The sequence below is a fragment of the Taurulus bubalis genome (assembly GCF_910589615.1).
Source record: "Taurulus bubalis genome assembly, chromosome: 21".
Taxonomy (NCBI): domain Eukaryota; kingdom Metazoa; phylum Chordata; class Actinopteri; order Perciformes; family Cottidae; genus Taurulus; species Taurulus bubalis.
Window position 1 is genome coordinate 5,789,681 of NC_136609.1, and position 26,872 is coordinate 5,816,552.

The following is a 26,872-nucleotide window of genomic DNA, read 5'->3' on the forward strand; positions in this document are numbered from 1 at the left end:
TGAAGCGCGGAGCGATACACAAGGACACTTCCGGTCGGGTTTTTCAAAAATAAAAGTAGTTTTTTAAATTCCAAAGAAGAGTTCACAGGTGTACCGGGAGTTTAATGGTGTGTGCTAATTTACTTGCAACGTTTTTAGAAGGATGCACATTATCATCGGACATTACGAGTGATTCAAAGTGGGACCATGTCCTGCTGTATTATCTGATATTAATGTCAGACCGCCATTGTTCCAATTTTTATATATTATAAAATAATCACAGGAACATATTACATACACAATTGCACCTCTAAGAGGAAAAGGAGGGTTATTAGGACTAAATGTATTTTATTGTTAGCCACCTTGTGTAATGCAAAACACCTAAAACATGAGTTACAATCATAAATACACACTGCAACAAGTTTGACACGTAAAATTGTATTGTGGAATTATCGCACTTAAGTATTTTTAATTTATTCTTTTAAACGAAGGTTCATCAATTGAAGAACACTCCGATACGTTTGAAACACTTATATTATTTTGAATGGAGGTTAGCCAACTTCCGGTGCAGTCAGTCCCGGTCGCGTCTCGCGGGCTTGATGCTGTAGAAGGAGTCCTGTGACGTAGCTGCCGAACGCTGCGCCGCTCGTGCTGATGCTGCAGTTGCTAGGGCGCGTGGAGCAGACGGCGGAGGCAGAAGCGAGGTAAACAAGCTGGGGGGGAGGGGGTCGCCCTCTTGCGTCTACTGCTGGCAACTTCTGGCAAGTCAGACATGTTTTGACACACAGAGTCCATATATCAGAATCAGCTTTATTGGCCATGTGCGTGCGTGTGCGTGTACACACACACACACACACACACACACACACACACACACACACACACACACACACACACACACACACACACACACACACACAGAGAGAGAGAGAGTTTGGGTTTATTTTTTATTATATTTAGTTTAGTTTCGGCCATGTTCCGTTTAAAATCGCGGAATCGAGCTGGACGTCATTCTGCTCTATACTAATGTGGCTCCCGAAATAGCAATACATAATAACAATAGTTTTTAAAGGAATAGTGCAACATTCTGGGAAACAAATGAACTTATAGACAAAAAAGACTGTTTGCTGTTGCAGTGCTTTCAGAATAAAAGCCATGGAAACCCGAATTAAATGTGACATAACAGATGGAACCAACAATTATTTTATACATTTATTGAGGTTTTTTTCTTCCATATTGACTTGAAAATGTTTACAGAAACTGTACCGAGCAGATGCATAGCAATGGAATCGAAGGCCGTGTCCATTGAATGCAACAAACAGAATTCCATAAAAATGATGCAAATATCAATGCAATACACATACGTATGTTGTATTTTTTTTTTTCCTCATACAAATTACAGATTACAAAAACATAAATGAGAACTTTTCATATGCCCTGAAAGCAGCGGCTGAACACACAGAATGGATACAATGACGGCTCAGCACGCTTGTAAAGGAAAACACGACACGTGCACACAGTCGCTCGGACATCGAGGGGCGAGACGACGACAAGCAGAAATAATATCCAGCGTGCTTCGGAGAGGGTTTGGTTTCTTTTAGACGAGTTTCCGGTTTCTACAACGGGCGTTCGAGGACCAGAGTCTGGCCCTTCAGTCACACAGCAGGCAGCGCGACGCAGAGTCCACAGTGACGGATCCCTCCGCAGGTTCGATTCCGGTGATTGTAGTGTTAAAAATACCCAGCGTTTGAGCCATTCCTGGCGTTCGTTGTGCAAGCAGAGGGCGTTCCATTAAAACACTTTTTCCAGTCAGCTGGGGTTGATTGTAAGTGTTTGGGAAACCCACGAAAAATAGTCCAGAGAAGAAGGAAAGAGGATTGTCATCTGTTTTTTCTCCTATCCAGTCAGGGGTTTTGATAGTGTACGGTGGATTGTTTACAAAACGATTGTGACAATTGATAAGTGCAACAGAGATTAACATATAAAAAATAACGACGGGATTGAAGCAATAAACCAAAGTAACGGAAAGCGATAAAAAACATTGAAAGCGTTCTAAAAACTAAATCCTATTGCACAATTTAAAAGTTATAATACAGAAATCAATACGCAGGTGAAAATAAATTTGGTATTGCATACGAATCAAGGAAACACAAAAGGGGAAACTAGAGCAGTTTGTTCCGTCTTTTAAGACCGTCCGCTCGCTTTTACCTCACACTGGTGATTGTTTATCGTCGCCTTTTTTAAAAAGAGTTTAGAGACCACTTCTTGTTGTGGTCGCAACAGACGGGACTTTCTAAACACTGATTTTAGTCGGTTCAAAGTGCACATAAAAAGAAAGATCAAAACGTGGTTAAAAAACAAACAAAAACGACAAAAAAGGGAGATTAATAAAACGCGTAAACAGAAGCGGATGAGAATGCTGCATAGCTGGATTCCATTTAAAGCAATGCCATTATCAGAAAGACACAGGAGTGAGACGGATCTAATTACTGTACACGATCAGACTCAGACTGTTTGTTCACCAGACGCTTCCTCTTGCTGGTTGAGAGCAGGGAGCTCAGCAGGCAGGAACCAAACACTCTCTGGTTGCTGTGTTGTTGTTGCTGTTGTTCTTTCCAGTCTTTCAGAGACGCAGTTCACACGTGTGTGTCGCTCGGACCGCCAGCCAAGCTGCCCCCCCGCAGGTAGATGGCCGAACTGGACTTGGGCCGGCTCTGGCTGTGAGCTGGACCGCGGGACGACCCGTTGTTGTTGACCTCGGGGCCCCTGGCGTCCGTGGAGATGACCCACGTGGTCGGCCGCCACTTCTTCAGGGAGTAAGGCGTTTTGACGCGCTTCTTGATCTTGTCGTCGCCGCCCGGCCCCGGGGCCCCGTCCTCCCCTGGAAGACAGGAAGGCATACTGATCAGTCCCGGAAGCTTTTCACATGAAAACATGTCCAACACCCGTAGGTGGCCAAGTGCTAATGTGTGTTTCTATTTGTTTAAAGGGCCCTCCAGCAAATCACTATTCTATTCAATCATGTTGGAGAAATGTTTGTTTGTTTTTTAACGTCAAATCAGATATCTCGACTTTAGCCCCTAGTCAAACACTGGATTCTACATTTCCCACAATGCAACCATTATAGCGTCATTGCAAATGGCCATTTCTATGTATGTAACTGTTGTCTCCACTCCTGAAACAAGCGCGATGACATCACTACGTCATTATGACATCATGGTGTATTTTCACAGGCCACATGACCAACTGATCTCCTCGTGTAAAATGCTGTAGTGTCCTTTTATAGTTCAGTATCATTGATCTATTAAACGATTTATAATAATATAATTCAATGCACTAATAAATATGACATTACATTACATTACAGTCTATTGGGTTAGTATCTACTAACTATTTGCATAATCAACCAGTAGTTTTAGGTATCAAATGAGATTAGCGTTTCTGTCGGAGCCGGATGTCTCTTCTTCAGGTCTCATGTGAGGTGTCGGTGTGTGGAATCACCTAGTGAGGACAGGTCCTGCGTCGTGAAGGACAGGTCCAGGGAGTTGGGTCTCTCAGGCCGTCGGGCTCTGGGCTGCCGGAGCAGGGCCTCCCCTCTCATGGTGACCGGAGTGTGCCGCTGGGCGGCGGCGGCGCCGGACCCCGAGCTCTCTCCCGGGGGCCCGGCAGTCTCCCGGCTCGCTCCCTCCCCGCTCCCCTCCTCCTCGCCGCCGTCGCTCTCTCCTCCGCTCTCCCCATCCCCCCTGCCGTGGCCGGTGTTGCTGTTGTTGTTGTTCGTGTTGGGCCGGGCCGAGCGCAGGGCCGCGACGCTCGCTGCCGCCGCCGCCTCCCTCGGGTCGGGCTGCTCCCGCTCGCGGCTCAGGAGCGGCTCGTGCTCGTCGGGGCTGGCCGTGATGACGCCGAGGCTCAGGCGGCCATCGTCGGAACGCGGCGCTCCGGATCCGTTCTGAGTTACGACAGTTCCTCCAAAACCCGTCGCCCCGCCTGCGACCATGGTCGAGACCCCGGTGCCGGCGTGACCGTTCACGACGCCGTTGACGTTGCCGTTGCCGTGCAGAGCGGGCGTGTTGTTTGTGGCCCGATAAGCCTCCGCCGCTGCGCTCGTGCTCGCCGCTGCACCAATGTTCATCTTTGGCCCCTCCACCTGCCGCAGGTTGGACTTCCCCGAGCGTCCGAACTTGAATCGGAGAGACGACGACTCCTTCTTGGTGGGCTTGGTGCGCAGGGGCAGACTGGACGGCCTCTTGGGCAAGTTCTGCTGCTTGGGCAGGGGGAAGATGGTGGCGGGCATGACCGCGGCAGGGTCCGACGTGCCCGCCGCCTCGCTCGCCATTTTGATGAGCGGGTAGAGGAGGCTGGAGCTGCCGGGGCTCAGCGGATCCGGGGAGCAGAACTGCTTCTGCGAATGCTCCATCAGGTTCTCGTCAGAGCTCTCCTTCAGGTTCTTGTCGACCTCCTTGGGGTCGAGTTTGGTGGTCTCCAGGTCCTCCTGGGTCAGGTGGAGGCAGACGGGGACGGTGGTGGACCCCTCGGAGTCGGAGATGATGGTGGTGGTGGTGGTGGAGGCTGAGGGGCTGCCCCGGAGGCCCGTGCTGGTGCTGCTGCCCTCTGGGCTGGGCAGGCGGGCGTTGGCCTGCTGCTGGCGCTCCTGATTGATGGAGTTTCTATTCCTCTCACTGGTCCCGGCGCGGCCGCTCACAGAGCCGGTGGCATCGGCCTGCGTATTCTTGGCAACGCCCTCGTGCTCCTCGATGTAAGTGGACGTCTGGTCTGCGTACGGGCCCGACTTTGGCGTCATGCGATTTCTGGTGGGGTGCAGAAAAACCCGTTAAGGACGACATTTGAAACGAGCAGCGCGACGATGGAGGTGCTTCTGTGTGTCACGCCTACCTCTCGTTGTGCAGTGTGGTGGACATGGGGTTGAGCGTGGGGCTGACCGACTTGGACCGGTCCCAAATGAGGAGCAGTTCTGCCAGACGCTCCTCGGCACACTGCGCCGTGAGCCGGGCCTCGGCGTCCTGGTCCCAACAGTCCTCCATCGTCTCCTTCAGAGAGCGGACCGCCTGGAGGAGACACGGTTTAGATATTCAACAATACGAGCCGAGTGAACACTCATCACTATAGAAACACCTTTGACACTAAAGGATGCGTCGCTTTAAATCCATCCTTTAAGCTCAACAGAAACGGTGGCTTCATTTATATCCTGACAGACTATTTCCCCGTTTTACTGACAAAGGTTCTGTGTGCGTAATAAACTTTACCACTCCTCTCTGCCTCAATCGCTACCAGCTGATCTGCTCCGGGCGCATCGCAGACTTACATGAGTCACCCTGCTCTGATGCAACGACGTGATGAGTAAACATGTGGTCGCAGTTAAGACCCCGGCACGGCCACATGTAAGCAGACCGGCTGAGCATCAAAGTTAACAGTTCTGTTCGTCATCTACACATGTAGATTTATATAAATGAAGTGTTCACGTTTTCTGGTAAATGTAGTGTTGGCGAGAAACCAACATAAATAGATATTAGAGATGAATTATGAGCGGTTTACAATACCTCTAAGCTGCTTACGTCATTAAAACTACTAAAAAAATAAAAAGTATAACCTTCAGAATATTTGATGGTTTACTGAATTCAGAGTGGTTTAAATACTCTTTTGAACGGGAGGCAAACAAATACAAATAGTCTGGAGCCTTGTAGACCAGCTGCTATAATCAAACAACAATAGGCTCTGCATCTGCTATTATGGATCAGCAATTATCAGAAATTAGTATCGGTGGCAAAAATACATGTTCAGGGATCTGTGAAAGTTATGTTTGCTTAATTTGTTTTTCTTTGGAGCCGATCCGTGAGTTTTATGATCACACATTTGAGAACATTGATGAAACTGCTCTGGGCTCAATTCTTAATGTAAACATTATTATTCTACATGATGCACAGGGTGCTAGCATTAGCTCTCGGAGAACGTCGTTCTCTCTCTCACACACACTCACACACACACACACACACACACACACACCAAACTGTTCTCTTTCCAGGCCTCGGGGAACTTGGGCCGCTGCTTCTCCCTGGACACCAGGACCTGCATGTCCTCAAACGTCGGATGGTTCCCTGCCTCTGCCTGGAAGGCCATCTGGTACTCTGGCACCGACTCCCCTGGAGGTGGGGAGAGGAAGGACGAGTCTTAGATATTGTTTATGTTGCAGAAACACTGATTCAAACTTCACGATGTGCACTTCGGCATCTGCTTCCCAAATAAGATAAATGTGTCATACCTGCAAACTCTTCAGGGGTGAAAAAGGTGACCCCGGCTTTTTACTGTAATTGATCTCCTTGGAGCATGAAGCTTTATCAATTTCTATGAAATGAAATATGTTGATTTCAAAATGGCGAATTTTGCCGAAAAGTGACAAGTTTGCAGGTATGATGTGTATTTAATGGCTTTGTGCCGTCTTCAGCGTGGGAGGGGCTTACTGTTGGCGATGATGATGGTAGTCCAAGTATAAAACTACAAGCACGTGTGTCTGTGTCTCACCAGGGAAGAGATCAGTGCATCTCATGAAGGTCTCCCAGTAGATCAGGCCCAGGGAGTACATGTCCACCTGCTTCAGCGCCGACTCGCAGTCCCTCAGGTTCACCGCCCCCTCCAGGACCTCTGGGGCCATGTAGCGGATCGTCCCCACCTGGCAAATGGAGCGAGAGAGAGGGAGGCGTGAGACACAATGAGCGGTTGAGACAGGAAGACGAAGATCCTAAACCTCCCGAACGCTCACCTCACTAATCGCGGTGTTCTCCTCTTCGCCGTGGCGTGCCGGCCGGTTCCCCGTAAGCTTCATGGACAGGCCGAAATCGATGATGACACACGTTCCGTCGGCTTTGACGAGGACGTTCCGGCTGTTCAGGTCCCTGTGGGAGACCGCCGGCTTGTACAAGTCTTGATGGGTGAAAAAGGGAAAGAGACGACATCGATAGGATGAGACTAAAAGGATTGGAGCCAATTTATCTTTCATTAAACGTGTAAACAGGTACAGCGCTCCCAAAATGTTGGTGCTTCAAAAGATGGATGTTGGGCTTGCAAATTAATAGTAACAGCCAGCAAATCCCTTCACATGGCTTTCCATTCCCCTCAATACTCATTGTTCGCTGAAGAACGCTGCACTGTCTACAGACAGCTAAAACCCTCTAATCTAATCTCCAACAATGGGATTAAGACCCCATCACAGGGGCCTCTGCCTGCAGTGTGCTGCTGTGCAGCAGAGGGCGCAGTGAGGCGCCGGCTGGAAGTTACCTGCTGCCTTCTACTGATGTGCAGGAGGAGTGTGTGTGTGTGTGTGTGTGTGTGTGTGTGTGTGTGTGTGTGTGTGTGTGTGTGTGTGTGTGTGTGTGTGTGTGTGTGTGTGTGTGTGTGTGTGTGTGTGTGTGTGTGTGTGTGTGTGTGTGTGTGTGTGTGTGTGTGTGTGTGTGTGTGTGTTGCTCCTCCGCTCTGCCAATTTGCAGCAAAGTTGTCACGAGCTTGCACACACAGAATCACTTCTATTCCTTTCCTTATCTGCGCTGATGAGAAAGAGGAGGTGGAGCCATCTTGAGGCTCAGAGGCTTAGTTCAGTTGTCACTTCTGCCTCCTGAGATGGATTTATTTGAACCATGGGGATGCTCGCATGTTGTCTGACTCCTCTTCTGCGTCCGCCTTCCTCCCCCCTACTTTGTCCCTCCCGCTTGTTTTTGTTTTTTTTACACTCTCTAGCTTGAGGCCAGTCTATAAATACCCTCGGCTGGGCTGTGCACGCCGTGTGTATGTGCGACAAAATGCAGGGACAGAGCGCTCCAAGCCAAACAGAGCCACGTGGAGCTGCAGGGTAAGAGGGCTCAACACACACACTCTAAAGCCTTTTTGAAATAATATAAACTAACATGCACAAACACTGAAAGCTTTCACGATTTCCACCACAATTCTGGGTGTTTCAATAACAGCCTTTGAACTTAAGCCTGAGTAAACTGTGAGCAGTTACGTAATTGTGTGTGTTGTGTGTGTGTGTCCCTCCAGTTCACCTCCTTTGAAGAGCTCCGTGTGCAGGTAAGCCAGGCCGCGGGTGACGGAGTGAGCGAGCCGGCAGCTGCTGACCCAGTCGTTGGTCTGGGTGCCCAGGTATCGACTCAGTGAGCCCTGAAGGGACGGAGAGAGGGCCCAGAAAGTGAGGGACGAAAGCAGAAATACAGAAGGACGAGGACGGTAAACAAGGGAGATTACAGCGAGAAAAATAAATAAGAAGAAAAAAAAAAAACATCAACCAGCAGTACTACTTAAAGATCTAACACAGATATTAGGGGGTAAAACTAAATTAACACGCTGTTTAAAAAAAAAAAACGGCCTGTAACAAACATTCAGTGGAACATGCAGGCTGCTGAACATTGAGGAGAGGAGATGTTATAAGTAGAGGTTGTAAAATGTAAAAATGTAAATATATATAGAACGTGGAGCCCGTTGTTTGCCAATTTTGTAAAATAAACAATCAAAGAAATTCTTGAAGACATTGTAACATTGCTATTCAGCACAAAAACATGTTTGAGTTCTCTCTGCTTCTGGCCATGATTGTTTTGTTTCCATAGACTTTGTGGCCTTTCATTTCACTGCAATGCAGAGTGTGCCTGGAAGCGAAACAGCTTTGGGGTTCAGAGGGTTAAATTGTCAAGACTTTTCTGTTTTGTGGACCCTCCGTCCACCGTGGAGGCATGAGAGAAAAATATAATTTCCCTTAAGGATTCACAGAAACGCCCATTGATGCCGATGATACAAATGGTCATTTCGTGTGTGAAGTATTCCATTAAGACCTGAATTCTACAGTTCCCAACCTCAGCCGGGGAGATGACCGTGGAGGAAGGGAAACCACGGTCAACCACGGTCGACCACGGAGACATTTACAAGAGGAAAGGAATTCTGATTAAAGAATGTTGTGTCGAGATGATTATGTTTTATAAGGAATATCGAGACTCCAGAAATGATTCTGAACCCGATTCATTTCCTTCCTTAGTCATCTGCATCAGCCGTAATTAATCCATGATCCCCACACACACACACACACACACACACACACACACACACACACACACACACACACACACCTCAAAAATCAATCACGAAGGCAATGCCCACATCCGCTTCTGAAGGATATCACATTAAATCTGTTCTCTTTAATGAGATTATCATTTAATTTAATGCATTATGTGTCTCAGTCTCCTGTCCTGGCCTGCACCGCGTTTCCATGACAATGTGCATTAGCGCAATGGTCGCGATGCATAATAGGCTCCTTTCACAGGCTGGCTGGGGGTCAGCTGACTGGTATTTATGAGGCTGAAGGCTTGGGGAGCCAATATATTCCCTTTAAAAAGGTACATCTGCATTCATATTTATGGTAGGAGGTCCTTCAGTGGTCAGTGTCGGCATTTCCTTTTGCTACACCAGCTGAGAGAGGTACACATTTTTTTTATTTATTAACATTGCGTGCACGAAGCATAAGAGACTACTACTCACATGTGGGTAGTACTCCATGACCAGCAGGTACTCCGTGCGTCCCTCTGGGCCGGTCCGCTCGTCAGCGGCGACAAAGCGGGCGATGTTCTCGTGCTCCAGCAGCGGCAGCCGGTAGATGGAGCACTCGTTGAGGAAGTTCTGGCGGTTGGCCGCGGTGAACACCTTCACAGCCACGGGCCGCTCGTCCAGAGAGCCGCCGTAGACGGCGCCATATCGACCGCGCCCGATCAGCTGGTGGGGAGGGGGTAAAAATACATACATTTATAGACTTGTTGTTGTTGTAATTCTAGATCTCTCTTGTCTGAAAACAGTGTGAATTAAATAATAGTTTTGTTTGTGCTGCTTACAGAAAGATTGGTTGACGATTAAAAATAAATAAAAATTAGAACAAATAAAGACAGCCAAGCAGGCACAAGGGAGATGGGAGAAAACAAAGTTACAGGCCAAAAGCAGGGTGAAATGGCCTCAAGTCAGTTCCAAATCTTCCAATTAATGTCCTGAATTAGCAAGAGCACACCGTGGCATTGAGGTTGTAAACAGTCTGCTTAAGAAAGGATTAACAAAAGAGTCCATATATTTCCACCTCCACAGTGGTGGAAACAGATTTATCTCTGGCTATAAAGTACACTGTAAACGCAGGAGACTATTTTGTCTTTGGTGCGATGAGTTTGATGTGAAAGAACGAGCGCCTGCGTTTGATAAGCACAAGGACAGCGCTCTGAACTCAACGCCTGCCTCAAAAGATATCCCTCTCTCGCACTGCTCTGAAATCCTCTGAATAGATGTCTAACGAGAGGAGGGAAAACAAACCAACATCTCCGGATCATAACGACCAGCACTGATCGGCTGGCGGTCTTTTGTCATTTTTCTGAGATGCCTGCATCATCACAGAACGCCTCTATGGTTAATATTACTGTGAGACCTATTGTTTGTAAAGTACACCAAACTGTTTATTGATTTCTATCTATTGTTTTTCTGCCTTCCAGTCTGGCACTGATTCCACCTTTTCTTTCAGTTTGATAACTTGCAGAGACTTGAAACCAGTGCTTGGTTCTGGTTTGGATGAATGTTTTCACTGTGTGATGAAGGAGCTGAAAGCTGAATGCAGGCTGTAGTCAATGACATCCGACACATTCTTCCTGGCGACGGGTCAAATGCTTCAAACTATGACGCTCTAGGTTGCCTTCTAGTGTCAGCTTTGTTTAAGGAGTACTCTCCTTAAATGCATCTTGTATTTACGGTTGACCATAAGTCTACTACTAAATAAGAATTTTGACTTGTTTCCCACGGGACACGAACAGTGGTTTCCTAGGTGAAAGTCTCAAGACACAACCATCCTCCACATCCTTCTTTACACTTTGTCACTTGGTCTGACCGTCTAATACTTATGCAAGTAAAAATACTAATGGAGCAGAAAAAGAAGTGATAATAAATAAAATAAATACTGCCTGCAAACTACATTTCAGAGAAAGATTTTATTTGTGTTAAAGTATTAGTGAAACTAAAACAATTATGTTTTTCTACAGTAATCCGTGTTTTAATATATGAAAATAGGGACAGCAAACAGTAATGGTAGGGAACAGATGAACGAGAAACATCCATTTCTGATGAATGGATTTATTTCTTGAATGTCAAACTGCGTGGTATTTTAATTATTCAAGACATAAGGCAACTAAAAATAAATAATGTATTTAGTGCCCCGTTTGTATTGTATAGCCTACTAATGTGGGACTGCATTGTAGATAATAAACACACAGAAACACGAGCGTGATTCTTTCAAGCTAAGCACATAGAGCTCTGCTGTTTGTAAGGATCTCGTGGGTTCTGCTAACGTTGCACTCATCAAACACGACATCAGCAAGCCGCACAAGTCTGCACAGCTTCCATAATACATTAATCATTTCACACACACACGACTCAGAGGTCGACCCGAAGCAAACACAGAAATTCGCCGTTGTACTTGAGCAGCCAAGCTAGCAGCCTGTTTACCCGTGTGATCCCTGTCGGTTTAAGGCACCTGTACTGGGCAACATCACTCACTAAGACTTTTTTGACTGTGTGAGATACAGTGGCTTGCAAAAGTATTCATACCCCTTGAACATTTCCACATTTTGTCACATTACACGCCACAAACATAAATATATTTTATTGGAATTTTATGTGAAAGACCAACACAAAGTGTCACACAATTGTGAAGTACAAAGAAAACTAGAAAATTTCACAAGAAATTTTGAAAGTGTGGCTACTACTGCCGTAAGACGTCGCAATATATATACACATTACCGGTAGTGAGATGTGTTATTGAGGTACATTATTTTTATATATATATATATATATATATATATATATATATATATATATATATATATATATATATTCTTTGCATAAATATGATCAAAAGTCAAGAGTCTGAGTGCACGCGACCGTATTACCACGTGCACGCACCTATGTGTGGATTGGATATATATATATATATATATATATATATATGCCAACATTAGCTGAGAGGGCTTGATGGTGTAAATATGAATGAGACAGCACTTTGCTGCAACATATCACGTGATTACATAACAACATATTGTGTACAATTGTCTATTTATTTTCTATTTAATACAATAATCCTCATTTTAGCTTTATGTTAAGATACACTTAAATCATGGGGCTTTTATGTTGAAAGGGAAGACAGAGAGACAGACAGGTAGACATAAAAGCCCCCTGTCCCGCTTGTCACCGGTTGCCATGGTGGCAGCTTGATTGATTGGCTAATTGGTAGCAGCTGTGACACTGTCACAGAGCAGGAGACTGGACTGTGGATTTAATGAGAAAACAACCTTTCAAACTATTGTATTTGACAGACAACCGTGGATCCCATCGCAAAAATAACGCAATCATAAGAAGCACAAGACTTCTGAGAACGTTTCCGTGTACTTAAATATTTGTAAGGATTTATAAATGAGAGCGTAAATTCAGTTTGTAAAGTGCTCACGTTTCCATCATGAGAGAAAATTGTGGTCCGATTTAACATGGAGGTTGATGGAGCAGTTGGCCGGACTTCATGTCGCTTTCAGGCTTGCTGACAAAACAGTATCAATTTGTTGGATTCCACGACGCATGTGTACCACCGGCACAATATTTCCTACGTTTTCATATATAAATTATGCCTCAAAAGTCAATATTGTGGAGTGAATGGCAAAATACAAATACAAAAAGGTTCATTAGGACACAGCTACTCGTGCTCTAGCGATGACATCACAGCCCTAACCTGCCCCATACACACCCATTGTAAACTCTGAAATGGTTCCCACATTTTCCTAAACTTGAACAATAATTGCATGAAAACTGTGCTAGCTATCAAAAAATGCCCAATTGGGAAAATAAACTCCAGACTTTTTCAACGTTTTAAACTTTAAATCATTTCTCTACGATAAATTATGGCGAGTAACATTGTGGGCACAAAGATGAATGTTTTTTTGCTCTCTTCAGTCCGAAACCCCAGTCAAGTGAATGGGACAATTTCTCGCCGTTTTTCCGCACTTTTTGGGAAAATGGTCGAATCTCTTAGAAAAGTCATAGCACACGATTCCCGATCAGGCCGCACGTTTTGATGTATTTTTTACGCATGTGCTGGCAACGCTGTGGGAGGAGATACGCGCCAAAGTTTTTGTGGGACTATGATTATTAAGCCCGAGCAATACTATGAAGTGCGCTTTGCTGCAGGGGTCTATGACCCTGCAGCTGAAGCCACACTTAATTATACATGTTTTTAATTTTTTTTCACAAATAAAAAACTGAAAAGTGCAGTGTGCAAAATTATTCAGCCCCCCTGAGTAAATACTTTGTGGAACCGCCTTTTGCTGCAATTACAGCTGCAAGTCTTTTGGGGTATGTCTCTACCAGCTTTGCACATCTAGAGACTGAGATTTTTGCCCATTCTTCTTTGCAAAACAGCTCAAGGTCAGTCAGATTAGATGGAGAGCGTTTGTGAACGGCGGTTTTCAGATCTTGCCACAGATTCTCGATAGGATTTAGGTCTGGACTTTGACTGGGCCATTCCAACACATGCATATGTTTTGTTTTAAACCATTCCATTGTAGCCCTGGCTTTATGTTTAGGGTCGTTGTCCTGCTGGAAGGTGAACCTCCGCCCCAGTCTCAAGTCTTTTGCAGACTCCAACAGGTTTTCTTCCAAGATTGCCCTGTATTTGGCTCCATCCATCGTCCCATCAACTCTGACCAACTTCCCTGTCCCTGCTGAAGAGAAGCACCCCCAGAGCATCATGCTACCACCACCATGTTTGACAGTGGGGATGGTGTGTTCAGGGTGATGTGCAGTGTTAGGTTTCCGCCACACAAAACGTTTTGCATTTAGGCCAAAAAGTTCAATTTTGGTCTCATCTGACCAAAGCACCTTCTTCCACATGTTTGCTGTGTCCCCCACATGGTTTCTGGCAAACTGCAAACGGGACTTCTTATGGTTTTCTTTTAACAATGGCTTTCTTCTCGCCACTCTTCCATAAAGGCCAGATTTGTGGAGTGCACGCCCAATAGTTGTCCTGTGGACAGATTCCCCCACCTGAGCTGCGCATCTCTGCAGCTCGTCCAGAGTCACCATAGGCCTCTTGGCTGCATCTCTTGTCAGTGCTCTCCTTGTTTGGCCTGTAAATTTAGGTGGACGGCCGTGTCTTGGTAGGTTTGCCTTTCTGCCATACTCTTTCCATTTCCGGATAATGGATTGAACAGTGCTCCGTGGCATGTTCAAAGCTTGGGAAATCTTTTTATAGTCTAACCCTGCTTTAAACTTCTCCACAACTTTATCTCCGACCTGTCTGGTGTGTTCCTTGGACTTAATGGTCCTGTTTGCTCCCCAATATTCTCTTAACAAACCCCTGAGGCCGTCACAGAACAGCTGTATTTGTACTGAGATTAGATTACACACAGGTGGACTCTATTTAGTCAACATTCAATCATTCAGCAGTCATCAGGCAACTTCTGAAGGCAATTGGTTGCACTCAGAGAAAAGGGGGCTGAATAATTTTGCACACTGCACTTTTCAGTTTTTTATTTGTGAATTTTTTTTAAAATCATGTATAATTTTCTTTGTACTTCACAATTGTGTGACACTTTGTGTTGGTCTTTCACATAAAATTCCAATAAAATATATTTATGTTTGTGGCGTGTAATGTGACAAAATGTGGAAACGTTGAAGGGGTATGAATACTTTTGCAAGCCACTGTAGATCTACATGTCCTGAATCTCTCAATTGTGGGTGCAAAGTTATTTTAACTCATAGCTTTTACAAAAATAAGACTAAGATTGTAATCTTCCCTTTAGCTTTCAGCAGCCAAATAAGCTTATGAGCGGCACCGAAAGTGCCTCGTATTGCTTTGGAAATGTGTCTTTCAATTGGAGAACACATCTTCTGAGAAAAGTTGTAGTTTGAAAGTTCACCCGTCATCATTCCGTCTCCTGCGTTCGTTGCTCTGCTCGCCCTGTTTACACTGTCACTGTATCTGAATATCCTCCAGACTCCATTGACTTCCTCTCACAATATGAGCGCTCCCATATCAGGTTGTCGGGATCATGCGTCAGTGGAAGCACAAAAAAAAAAAAAATCCTATTTTTGTAAGTCCTAACCGGTCACTTAATGCGTCCCGATCGGGTGATAAAGGGTCACATTGGAAACGACAAACGGAACCGTAGACCTCGATGGATTTTTGGTGGATTTTGGCCTATGTGCCTTTGGTTTCTTCTTTCTCTGTCTAACTCTTGTTTGTTTCCCTCCCTCCCTCCCTCACACACACACACACACACACACACACACACACACACACACACACACACACACAGTGTGTGTGTAGAGATGTGAAGCCAGTGAAAGCACATATCTGATCTAATCTTCTCAAAACGTAGGGGGTTGAAATCCTGGATTTGGGATATGAAAGATGGAGCGAGTCATCCTTACTTTTTTGACCATTTACACATCCGCACCATTATCTGAAGACCCACTCTATGCCTGTGTGGATCTGGAAGGTTGGAGGCAGTCAAAGCACAAAGGCAGCGTGGAGAGGCGGACAGAGAGCACAATGTGGGCACTGACCTCCAGCAGCTTCAGAGTGTCTAGATCCAGAGAGCTCTCGGAGCCGGCGGCCTCCATCATATTCAGGTTGTGAAGGCCTTGCTTACCGTCTCCTGTGAACACACACACGCGCGCGCACAGAGAACATGTAAAAACACAGGGAGGCATTTACAGAAGAGATCAGCGCCCATTCAAACGTATTGAAATTCTACCAAAGAAAACAGAAAAAGCATTTAAACGGCCTTGAACGCCATGGTAACTCACCGCGCATCATACGGTAACCAAAGAAGGCTGCTACGGCAACCACGGCCAGCACGGAGACAGTTGCCAGGGCGATGATTATTGTCTCTTCGTGGCGCAGTGGGCGTGTGTCTACAAGGACAAAAACAAAAAGTACAATTTAAACAACATCTGTGTGTGGGAACCTTTAACTAGTGAGCAGGAAGTCAGAGGAGGGCCGAGAGCCACAGCTGACCACACACACCTATAGGTACACCTGTGCAATCGATGCAGTCCAGAGTGACAAGTGTCCATACATATATGTTGTCAATTTCTTTGATTTTCCATCCAAACACAGGTCGACATAAAGACATTTGAACGTCTCGGGGATGCAAAGTTTGTGTGTTTGCGGCCGATTAGGCACGGCGTGGAGGAAAAGAAAAGAAAACTTCAATTAGGCCAAGCGAGCCTGACCAACGAACTGGAAAAGCAGCGCAGGAAGGGAGGAGCGGAGGATGGGTGGGAGGTGAACACGGAGAGCGAGAGAAAGAAACCCTTTCTGTATCTTTTATTTATTTATTTTAAGAGCGAGAGGCTGGTCAGAGGATTGTTGGTTGCAGCGATAGGTAGAAGCAGTTAGCTGCAGTTTCACGTATGTTTAATAAATGACGCTGCATCGGATCATAAGCACTAAATAGACAGATGATAGATCTTCTGGAGATGAAGACACAACAATGTAAATACAATGGCGGTCGACTGCAGAAATCGTAGCAAAGTGCAGAAACACGCAGAAACACACTCTCCTGCATCCATTACAGTCGTCGACACACACTGGTGCTGCCGCAAGAGACATCCGCTTTATCAATAATTGATGACTTGGAGAGCCGTGGGCGGCTTTGACTGACACGGTAGCATGAGCTTGTATACGTGTTCTCGCACACAAGCGCACGGGAGGTCGACACCGCTCGGTGAAAACCGGCGAGGTCAGCGAAGCCGACCGACACACGGAAACAATCTGTTGCAAATCTCCAAAAATCTTGAGGTGAAATGTGTGAGAATGTTTAGCTTCTCACGTTTAAAGCATTATCAGCAGAATGTGAAGAGCTTCTACAGAGCTGAGAGAGGCACCACCTGTACCTCAAGAGGCGATAGTAATGATAGTGAATCAGCGTCCAGTCTGTCCTCAGAAGACACACAAATATTTTAAGATTACATTGTTATTTTAACTCAGAGTTTCCACAGTTTGGTTGAATTGTGCGTATTAATGCCCTGCTGCTAGTTACTAGATGTTTTATAGTTATAACTGATGACTGTGAATTTACATTGTACGGACCTCACAGTCTTGTCTTACAAATTGCAGCTTTAAGTACTGTACTTTTTTGTGTTGCATGTTTTTGATTATTTAGAAATTGTCTTTCGTCACAAATTGTATTTTGGAAGCTGCATAACTGAAAATAATATTAAACAATAAAGTATTTAGTAGTAAATCAAATGCTTCTTACAGGGATCATTTGTGCAAATAATCATGTTAATGTAAAGTATTGTGCTTAACTAAAAATTAGGAATTAGCTTCATACTTCCACAACATTTCAGAGGCAAACATTGTAACTTTCACCCCAATATCTTATCTTACAGCTGTAGTTAATTTGCATTATTCATATAAAATACAATAAACAAGTAAATTATGTTGTATTATTATAGATTACACCAAATTAACTTTTACCAGCTGCAACATAAAAGTAATTAATTAATCATTCTAATCCAATTATATAACATGATATGATGTGAACACTGTACTTGCTTACTACTGAAACATCGGAATACTACACTCCGTCCTGAATGTCGTCATCCGAGCTTCTTGGCTTCAGATCACACAAACAGGCAACTGGCTCAAACCATTTCCTTCTTCTAATAATACTGGCATGAATCTGCCCAGACATGTCAGGAGTTAACAGAGCAGAAACACAGACTGGATTTAAAGTTACAACACCAGCCAAACTACATCAAACTACATCAATCAAACCGCCTTCTGACACCAAATGTTTGGGCCCCGCCCCCCTCGACTTCCCGCCGCCTTGTCACCGGTCTGCATCGGCAGGGACACGCCCGCAGACGCCTTAGGATCCGAGGAATGCAGAGAGACGACATAGATGGCGGAGAGAGAGTGCGTTTGTATTTATGTGTGGGCAGGAGAGATGATGAGCTGCCGCCGCCGCCGCCATACACATTGCTTTCATTCACAGCTACACCTTTGGAGGCAGGAACAAGTAACAATGCATGCATTTCCTTTGTTTGACCACTGCAGAGACGCTCCGTTCTGAACGTATGATGTATGATGCAGCGGAGGACGAGGAGGACGTGAGAGAGAAAGTAGCTGCGAGTAGGTGTAGGTACGACGGCTCTGATGATATCAAACATCCGTTCATTCTTCTCCGTTAATAGCTTTGTGTTTCAGGACGGTGTGGGCCTGCGTTTGTGTTTCTCCCATTCTTCTCCGCGTTAGTCATTTTTCTTTCACTCTTCCCCCTCCGCCTGATGCACCCGATTGTGTAATAGATGATTGTGACCGTGGCAGAGAATTTAGAGTCTCTAAAGATGGAGTCAATATATCTGTATAAAAAGGACAATATGGAGTCCTTCACACAACGAGAGGCGCAACAAATAAAAGACACACAAATTTGAAATGCTTTTGCAGTTTTGAATAAGTTTGCGCAGGAAGAGGACCAACTACCAGGATCCTGTGGACCCACATCAGCCTGTCTCAGGTATATTGTTGTAGAGCCTAAACTACTAGAAGCGATTTTATCGAGTTTCCTTTTAGCAAAACGCTCTGGCTGATCCTGCTGTTTTGAATAGTGACGCCATGCATTCTGTCTAATGGACAGCAGGGGGCAGCACTTCTGGTTGCAAAAGAAGTCAGTTTGTATAGAAATTTATGGGAAAATTACTCAACTTATCTTGATTTATTCCCTCAGGAAACATTGTAAACATGAGTCTATGTCTCTATCTCTAGTTTCAAGTCTTCAATACAGAATGATGTTCATTTAGTAAATTATGGTCCATTTAGAGTCAAACAGACCATAAAGCAGGGTATGTTTTAGGGTGGGGCTAACTTGTGATTGACTACGTCCACTTCTTATATACAGTCTTTGGTTCCCTCTGCTAAACAGTTATGCAGTGTATACATCTAGGGCTTTTATTGTGAAAGGTAAGAACAGAAGGCGTGTGCGCCGTCTTTGTTTAATAGAGTTTATCGTCTTGGTTTCGGACTGAGAAGCTGGCTTGCTTTTGTCGGTTAGCTGACCATCGGCCATAAAAAAAGAAAGAAAGACTCATCGTGACCAGAAAGGAATCCTTTGGCAAGAAGTTAAAGGAAACTCCCTACAAAACATCCGTGGACACCGTCTATTGTATGACTGCATGTGTGCATGAATGATCTTACAGGGGGTTTGTGCCGTGGTGGGGCTCGGCGGTGGGAAGTCCTCGGTGAAGTTGACGTTGCACATGTCGCTGCCGCAGCAGCAGAAGTGGTACGTCCCATTCTGGATCTGCGGCGGGAGGTTGGTCACCACGCAGCGGTCGTCGCGGCACCCCTGGGTGTCGCCCAGGTGAGTCCAGCAGCCTGGCAGAGAGAGGTGACGGATTATAAATCGCCTAAAGATAATAAAGTGTGGAATATTTTCTTATACTATTAGCACATTTATTCACCGCGAGTCTTAAGTTATTGTAATTCTGTGTGGAAGGAGGATCTAGCAAAGTAAGTTTTTCATTGTACGGAGTAATAAAGATATCTTGAATATTGAAAGAAGACTAGAAATGTAAAGCATTTTAAAACCCGGATGCAGAAGTGGTGACCCCTTAGAAAAATACAAATTCGATCCAGACAACAATGTCACAGGTTAAATTAAAGTGTCTATAGAGGTTTACCTTGTTTGACCAGTCGCACTTCGCCCGGAGTACTTTTCTCCCACAGGCCGAAGCAGTGGCTGCCCTTGGCACATCGGATGGTGGTGTTCTCGGGCGACACGCGGCCTTCGCCCCCCGCCACCCGCTCCACCTCCCACTGCTGGTCGGTGAAGGCACACTCCCGCTCCTCGCCCTGCGCCGCTGTGGAGAGACAGAGGAGTTGGGGCTAAGTGGGACGAGATTTTTGATCAAAACAAAGCCGAGCTTTGCCGGGTTGTGACAAAGCGAATGAAACGGTTAAACGACAAGCTCGTTAAATTCCCAAAAGGAGGCAGTTGTGCTAATGAGCAAGTGTGGTAAGGAGAAAGATAAATATGACTCAACAGCTTTTATAATTTATTGCACGACATCGCATCTCATTGCTCTGACACAACAACCCTTTGAATATGCACGTTTATTGATAGTCAAGTCAAAAAGGAGAATTCACAATGAAAGAATAGCTGTCTGGCTTGGGAGAAGCCACAGTCAATTGAAGTACCAATTCAAACTCCAGCCGGAAGAACATAATACAAACACATGCAGAGGTGTTATTTGTATAATAAATTGAAAACAGCAAGACGACCATGAAGACACTGAATGCAATGAAACAGAAATGAGGGATGTATGTTTAACGACATCTAAACAAATTTCCGGCGCCCTCGTCTCAAAGTTGATGGGCTTTGGTGAGGTGGCTGCTTTTTTCTGCAACATAAAATACGTCCGATAAATATCCCACTCTAGAATTTTGAAGCTTCTACATGTCTTTAAAAAAGGCGGTTGCTAACAAGTGGCTAAATGAGACTCGCTAACGCCATCACGGTGTACACTAGTCCGCCTATAGCATTAGCTTCACGTGACCGCGGTGAAGCTTGTTCATAGCCTACTTCCTACTTCTGCCGATTTTATTCACGCTTCAAAACTCATAAAAGTGGTGTCCCTTCATGAAGAACATGCAAGTATCAAACTCTTTTGTTTGCTACAGAGCGTATTTGCCATGCTTCATGTTGGCCTACCACAATATAGCATCCAATATAGCACCAGTCCATGGTCGAGATGGATGCAATTCAGATGGTGTAGAAATTATGTTCTCAGGAGAAGAAGAAGACAAAATGGGAAATGGACAGTTTGCTTGTTGGGAGAGTGTAAACAATGCCGGGGAGAAATAGTTTGAGCCAATGTCAGACGTTTATGTACATAGCCTGCGCATCGGGTAATTTCAGATAAGGGAAACACGATGTGCCAGTTCGTTTCCCTCACTCCCAGTTCCTTTCCTTCATCCGGGCCGTGGTGGAGGTGGGTGGGTGGGGAGTCTGTTATGGAGGGGGTGGAGGGCGACGGTGCCGTTCCCAAGGTCATGCTAGCCCGTGTGGGCAGAGGGTGACGCGATGGAGCGGCGGCTCGGCCGGGCACGGCGCCAGCTTCCCTCCTCTGCTCCCATCCTCAGATAAAGCTATCAACCCCGGCCTACTGTGGGCCTCGGCTGCCCTCAACCTGCTGGGCCTTTGCTGCTTCTGTTCTGTGGGACTGACTTTGCCTACGGGGAGTTGGGGGGAGGAGGAGAGCGCGCCGTGTGCATGCAGTGGGAAAGGAGTTCAAACTAAGGGTTAAGTATGTGGAGGAATTCTGACAAGGAAACTCAACGAGTCGACGATGGCACCGCCGGGGTTGGATTCCCAACGGGGCGGACGATACATGCAATAAACAGTTAACATACGTATTATCTCATACTGTACATGTTCTCATAAAGGCAATGAAAGAACGATACTAACCCTCCTGCAAGACTAAACTATACAAAATAAATACCGAGCAGATAAGAAAAGCATTTGCCTCCTAGAGCTGTGTTTTACTTCAGCTGAAATAGCTGGTAGCGACGGTAGTCGCTATGATTATCCCAAAAAGGAACCAACTCTACCATTAAAGCAGAACACCACAGGAGATACATAATTGGCACATATTCATTCATATTTTACCACTTTTCTGTGCTGCAAATTGAAGATCAGCTCTGATCCATTGGAGTCTGGCAACTAATTATACATTTAAAGGAAAACACAAGGTGAACAGCCAGTGTCCAATCATAGCTTAGCATCCCTAAATAGGCCCGCTAACCTGTTAGCCTATTCAAAACCAAATAAAACCAATAAATAAGTGAATAAGGAACTGATTAAACCGCACGTTTGTTTTCCATACAGTTAGCTACAAAAGTGAGCATTTCTGGCTAACACTAATAATAATAATAATAATAACAATAATAATAATATAGTAGCATTATAATGCATGTACATCCTTTAAAAGAGGAACACACTTTACAAATTTAATAAAAATCTAATCTTGGGTAAGAATGAATGAAACAAAACAACTTAACCAAACAATAAATAAAATATACTCTTGGGCTTTGTTAAAACATAAAACGATTGAGGTCATGTCCATACATTCTACGATAAGGCGTTATCACACACACACACACGTAAATGTTGTGTATTGTATAAAGCGTGTTTGCTGTGAGATAACATGTGAAGATCGTTTGCAGCAGAGTCTAAGCTTCAACTATTCATTCTGGGTTTTACATTTAGCAATTAAAATGTGGTTATGAGGCACTACGCACTTTCCTCGACTGCAAGACTCAATCTCTTGTACCGTTTATAAGGTTGCGATTTGCAATGACAGCCTCAACAATGCTCGTTTCTGCCTCTTGCGACACTTCCTTTGTAATTATCCAGACCCAGAAGTGGAGGACTGAGGGGCTGTGGAGGTGAGAGAAACATAAAGAAACAATTGAAGGAAGTGCAGAGCCGGAGACAACACCCACAGACAGCCAGACCAATGAACTGACCTTGCACGACAGGATCGGAGAGCAGAACAGAAATCTATAGAGCGAGTGTCTCCTGTCTTTCTCCCAAAGCTGGCTACTGTATGCTAGCATGAATTATTAATACTTTTACTACAAGTCAAGGCTATGAAATGAAAAACCCCACAATGATACTTGCTCTATGCGAGGCTGTTGTGCATGTAGAAAACTGAAACCGCCGCTAAAAGGCTTATCGTCTTGAGTTGCATCTAGAAATTGATTTAAGGGTTTCATTCAAGTGTGATTGATTTTTTTTCACTTCATTGTCATGAGGGAAAAGGTTGACTTTAGTACATTTTTGTTGCATTAAAACATAATAGCTAATCGGTTCATAGTACTGGCATGCCTACATGTAACAAGTGGGCACAAGCTGCTTCTTTCATTACCATTTTTTAACAAAAGGGGCTATTTCACCCTCTGAAATATATTTATTGGATTAGTAGCTCAATACACACTAGGGATGTCTGGATAACCGATACTTTTGTACCAAGTCGATACCGAAATTCGGCAGTTTTTCCTACAGGAAAGGGCCAGGGCTCAAAACAGCGGCGTCCTGTTGTCCGGAGGCTGACCGAAATTGTGTTTGGGAAACTGTAAACTCACTTTTGATGCGTTCAGGGGACACACCCTAGTTCTCCTCCTGATAATGCTACATTGTGCGCAACAAATCTTTGTTGAAATCCGCAGTTGCAGAGCTAGCTAGCTGTTAGCAGCTGCTCAGCAGCATGGAGCTGACCGCTAACGCACCGCTGATTTACATTATGATGCATTCAGGCTCTAATCAGTTAAGATTAACAACTACCTAACTACTACCGGGCTTTGCTCATTTGCAGTCTGAGCTGCGGGAGCACTCCTGTAGTCACGTTTCATTGGTTTGTCTGCCACTCTGTCGACTGAAAAACTTCGTCTTCCCTGCAAGCGTTTCTGGTTGGATGCCAATCGCGTGAGTTTATCTCTGATTGGCCGTGGCGGGCCTCTGTCCCTGGTTCTGCTCCGCGGAGCTCGCTGTGCGATCTTGGCTTCCACTGCAGGATTTTGGATTGTGGGTCAGAGTATGCAGGCAAGGCCATTGAAGCGAGGCAGATGAGAGAGGGGGAGGGAGGGAGAGAGGGACAGAGAGGGGGAGAGGGAAAGAGGGGGGGGGAGAGAGAGAGAGAGAGAGAGAGAGAGAGAGAGAGAGAGAGAGAGAGAGAGGGTAGTCATATCAAAAGGCTTCGGAGTAGTTTTCTGCTCTGAGCCCGTTCATTGGATGATGGCGGGCACTGAGTGTTTACCCATGGCCCAGTTATTTGCTAATCCCCCCCCCCCCCCCAAGCATCCTCCCCCAATTGGCCTTCGGTGCACCCTCCCACCCCCAGTCTTCCCCCTTCCCCTCAGCCCTTGCTGCTAAAAAACAACAGCGATCTAATCTGGCTCTCTCCTTCCTCGCTGCCAAGGCCCATCGGAGAGACGCAAGACACGGCGCTCCGAGACTTGATTAAAAGTCCCCGAGTGCGCCGATGCGTCGGCTGATTTCTCACTAGTTCTGAGTTCACGTCCCAGACCGGAGGCGGGAACACGCGCCGCCTCAACCGGCAGACACGCGTGCACCGTCCACAGGGTGAGCTGTGCTCTCCTGCTCAGGTGTCAATTGGGGAGAACTGGCGTCACGTTGCCAAGTAGAGCCTTTTGCATGATACAGAGTCGGCGCTCACACAAATCGAACCTGTGTGCATTTTTTAAACCGCCCACCTCTGTTGCGCTTATGTTGGCGAACCGGCCTGATGCAAAGCCGCATGCACGTGCGTGCGGAGACGGCCGTCAGAGGTACGTGTCTGCCCTGATCGTACCTGCTGCTGTTTGGGTGCACGCTTGTTGCTGAGGTCGGACGGACAAGTTTCAGGAGACTTTGCTGTGACCCCAAATTTCCAAGTCACCCGGTTGAGTTTAAAGACGTGGGGGGTAAGGGGCTGAGTGGGCTTTAATCTGTCCCATCTGTTGCCTCGGGACTGCCCCCCCCCCCCAAAAAAACACCACCACTCAGTCTGGGTCTGTCTGAGTCTGGTACAGTTATGCTAATCCTGAGGCTTACACTACCCCTCAAAGCTTAGAGGCCTCCATTATTGACCATGATGCATTTATACCATATATACACCCCTCCTTTTATACCTCAACTTTCCCGAATATGGGATGAAAACACAGATGACATAGCGAGGTGGTGTTTACTATCACACCACGGGGGGCATAATCTCAGATTATTTATGAGCAAGCAAAAGTTTGGTTCCAGGCTGCGTCTGAATTCGGTCTTTGTTTATGACATCGTCTCTTCCTTGTTGAAGAGGAACAGACGCTGTTACTTGATGGGTTACTCACTCGGCTGACAAGCTGCTCAGCCTGCGGCTGTCTGGTATGACGGGGCTTCACCTGTTCGGTGGGAGCGAACAGGTGCTGTGAACTAAGGCCTTGTGTTGTCAAAAGAGAAAAAGAAGAGTAGAACTAAAACAATTAGGCGATTGAGAGAAATGGATTGGAAAACTATTTTTCTTTTTCAAGCAAAAAATGCCAACACTGAATTGTGACGATTAGCTACTTTTCTTTTTCTTAAAATATAAAAAAAACTGTTAGAGCCAGTGTTTAGTTTAACATTTGATAATTTCCACTTTAATATTGATTTCATATAGCTGTAAAAACATCTTCAAAGCAACTGTATGTATTCAGGTTTCTCACCCAAAAATATTTTTTTTTCAGAGCCATGAAAACATTCCCTCACCTGACACTCCTTTTTCAAAATAGAGAGCGCCTTCTAATGAAACTCAATGCGTACTCTGTTAGCATTGCTGGCTGTTAACAGCTAACGTTGACTAGCTTTCCCCGTTGATTTGTTATTCACGATGTAGCATCATCAAGGAACAAATAGGGTGCGCCCTTCCGGATTTTAGAGGTCATTAACCTCGGGCCCTGCTAGTGCCTATGGACCCAGCAGTGCTGTAAACAAATAAAAAGGTACATTTTGGACTTGGTATAGTTTCTCATGACATTCATATGTTCCACTGTTATTTCCTAACTATTTTCATAGCAAATGATTAATAGAGAAAAGAATAAGCAGCTCAATTGATAATAACTGCTGCTTACTGCTGAAATGCATTTGTGAACTAATTGAATTAATGAAATGAAGTCGTCTGAATCTGCCCTTTTTAAATTACAGAATATTATTTTACAGGGCAAACATTTCCAGAAGACTCAGATGTTCAGACGTGGGCTGTGATTTGTGTAAATAATAAAATAATTGTAAGTCAGTAACCTTCATATTTTCTTGAGGAGACCCCCAAAATGTATACCTCGTATCTTTTATTTACTGAATGTGTCTCTTCATCCTGCTGCATAATATGTTCAAACCTCCTAAGATAAGATAAGATAAGATAAGATAATCCTTTATTAGTCCCTCAGTGGGGAAATTGCGGGAATATTGTCCCTGACTGGGACACTGCTCCTAAAAACCTGAATGAATAGCTCACACCCCGTCTGTCTGGCTGCTGTTGATTCCAGGCTGTGGGCATCCGATGATAAATTACAGAGTGATACTTCAGGTTACAAATAACACAGGGAAGCGCTTAAAGCATTGACACTATGGTTAAATACACAAACACGCCACCTTAACCCTATCATGCTTCCGTTGGAATAATATTAGAGTATCATAGACCTAATAGCACAAGTATAATAATACAACAATAAAATCACAACCGTCACAGAGTGCCATGCTTACAGGAAGAATAATGAATGATTCAAGAGATAATAAAAAACAATACCACATTAAAGCAGTGCCTTTTTTTAATAAGACTTCTAACCATAAAAACCACATTTAATAATAAAAAACAACCCAACCAAAACAGCTCATCCAACATTTGTTTTTGCGCGCTCCAGACTTATTGTCTCTGCTGGTTCAGGAAAAAACGCGTTTGTGTTAATCATAGGCTGTCACTCTGAGTTACCATCTCAAGGCTGCACCTTTTGTTTTCTAAAACATCCACTAATTTCTCCTTTTTGCCAAAGCAGAAAGCCCGGCTGAACACTGTCCTATTGTATCCCGCTTTGCTTTTTACCTCGGCTCACAACTCAAACCAAGGTACCAAGAGAGAGGCGGACATTGATTTTCCCCCTCATCTAATAGAGTACAAGGCCTGCTGTATTAGAGACCAAATGCCTCCCCTCCTCCCATTCCAGCATTCGTTGGTCCGCTTCGAGCTGCAGTTAGTGTCATTTTATCTCATGAAGAAACGATGTGGACAGAGTGCAAAACAGTGC

At 45.1% G+C, this 26,872-nt stretch overlaps 1 protein-coding gene across 1 annotated transcript in view; it reads right to left on the minus strand.

Moving 5' to 3' along the window:
* Positions 1-1,281: 1,281 nt before the first annotated feature.
* Positions 1,282-26,872, minus strand: part of LOC306753003 (bone morphogenetic protein receptor type-2-like) — a gene marked incomplete at its 5' end in the record, with an annotated part of 28,626 nt that continues 3,035 nt past the window's right edge. Inside the window, 12 exons of the mRNA XM_079236835.1 lie at positions 1,282-2,860; positions 3,481-4,784; positions 4,870-5,042; positions 5,998-6,134; positions 6,514-6,661; positions 6,752-6,912; positions 8,028-8,142; positions 9,508-9,738; positions 15,604-15,695; positions 15,847-15,954; positions 19,244-19,423; positions 19,729-19,908. Of these exons, the coding sequence (XP_079092961.1) occupies positions 2,616-2,860; positions 3,481-4,784; positions 4,870-5,042; positions 5,998-6,134; positions 6,514-6,661; positions 6,752-6,912; positions 8,028-8,142; positions 9,508-9,738; positions 15,604-15,695; positions 15,847-15,954; positions 19,244-19,423; positions 19,729-19,908 (3,074 nt within the window). The 3' untranslated portion in view covers positions 1,282-2,615. The remainder of the gene's footprint in view (positions 2,861-3,480; positions 4,785-4,869; positions 5,043-5,997; positions 6,135-6,513; positions 6,662-6,751; positions 6,913-8,027; positions 8,143-9,507; positions 9,739-15,603; positions 15,696-15,846; positions 15,955-19,243; positions 19,424-19,728; positions 19,909-26,872) is intronic.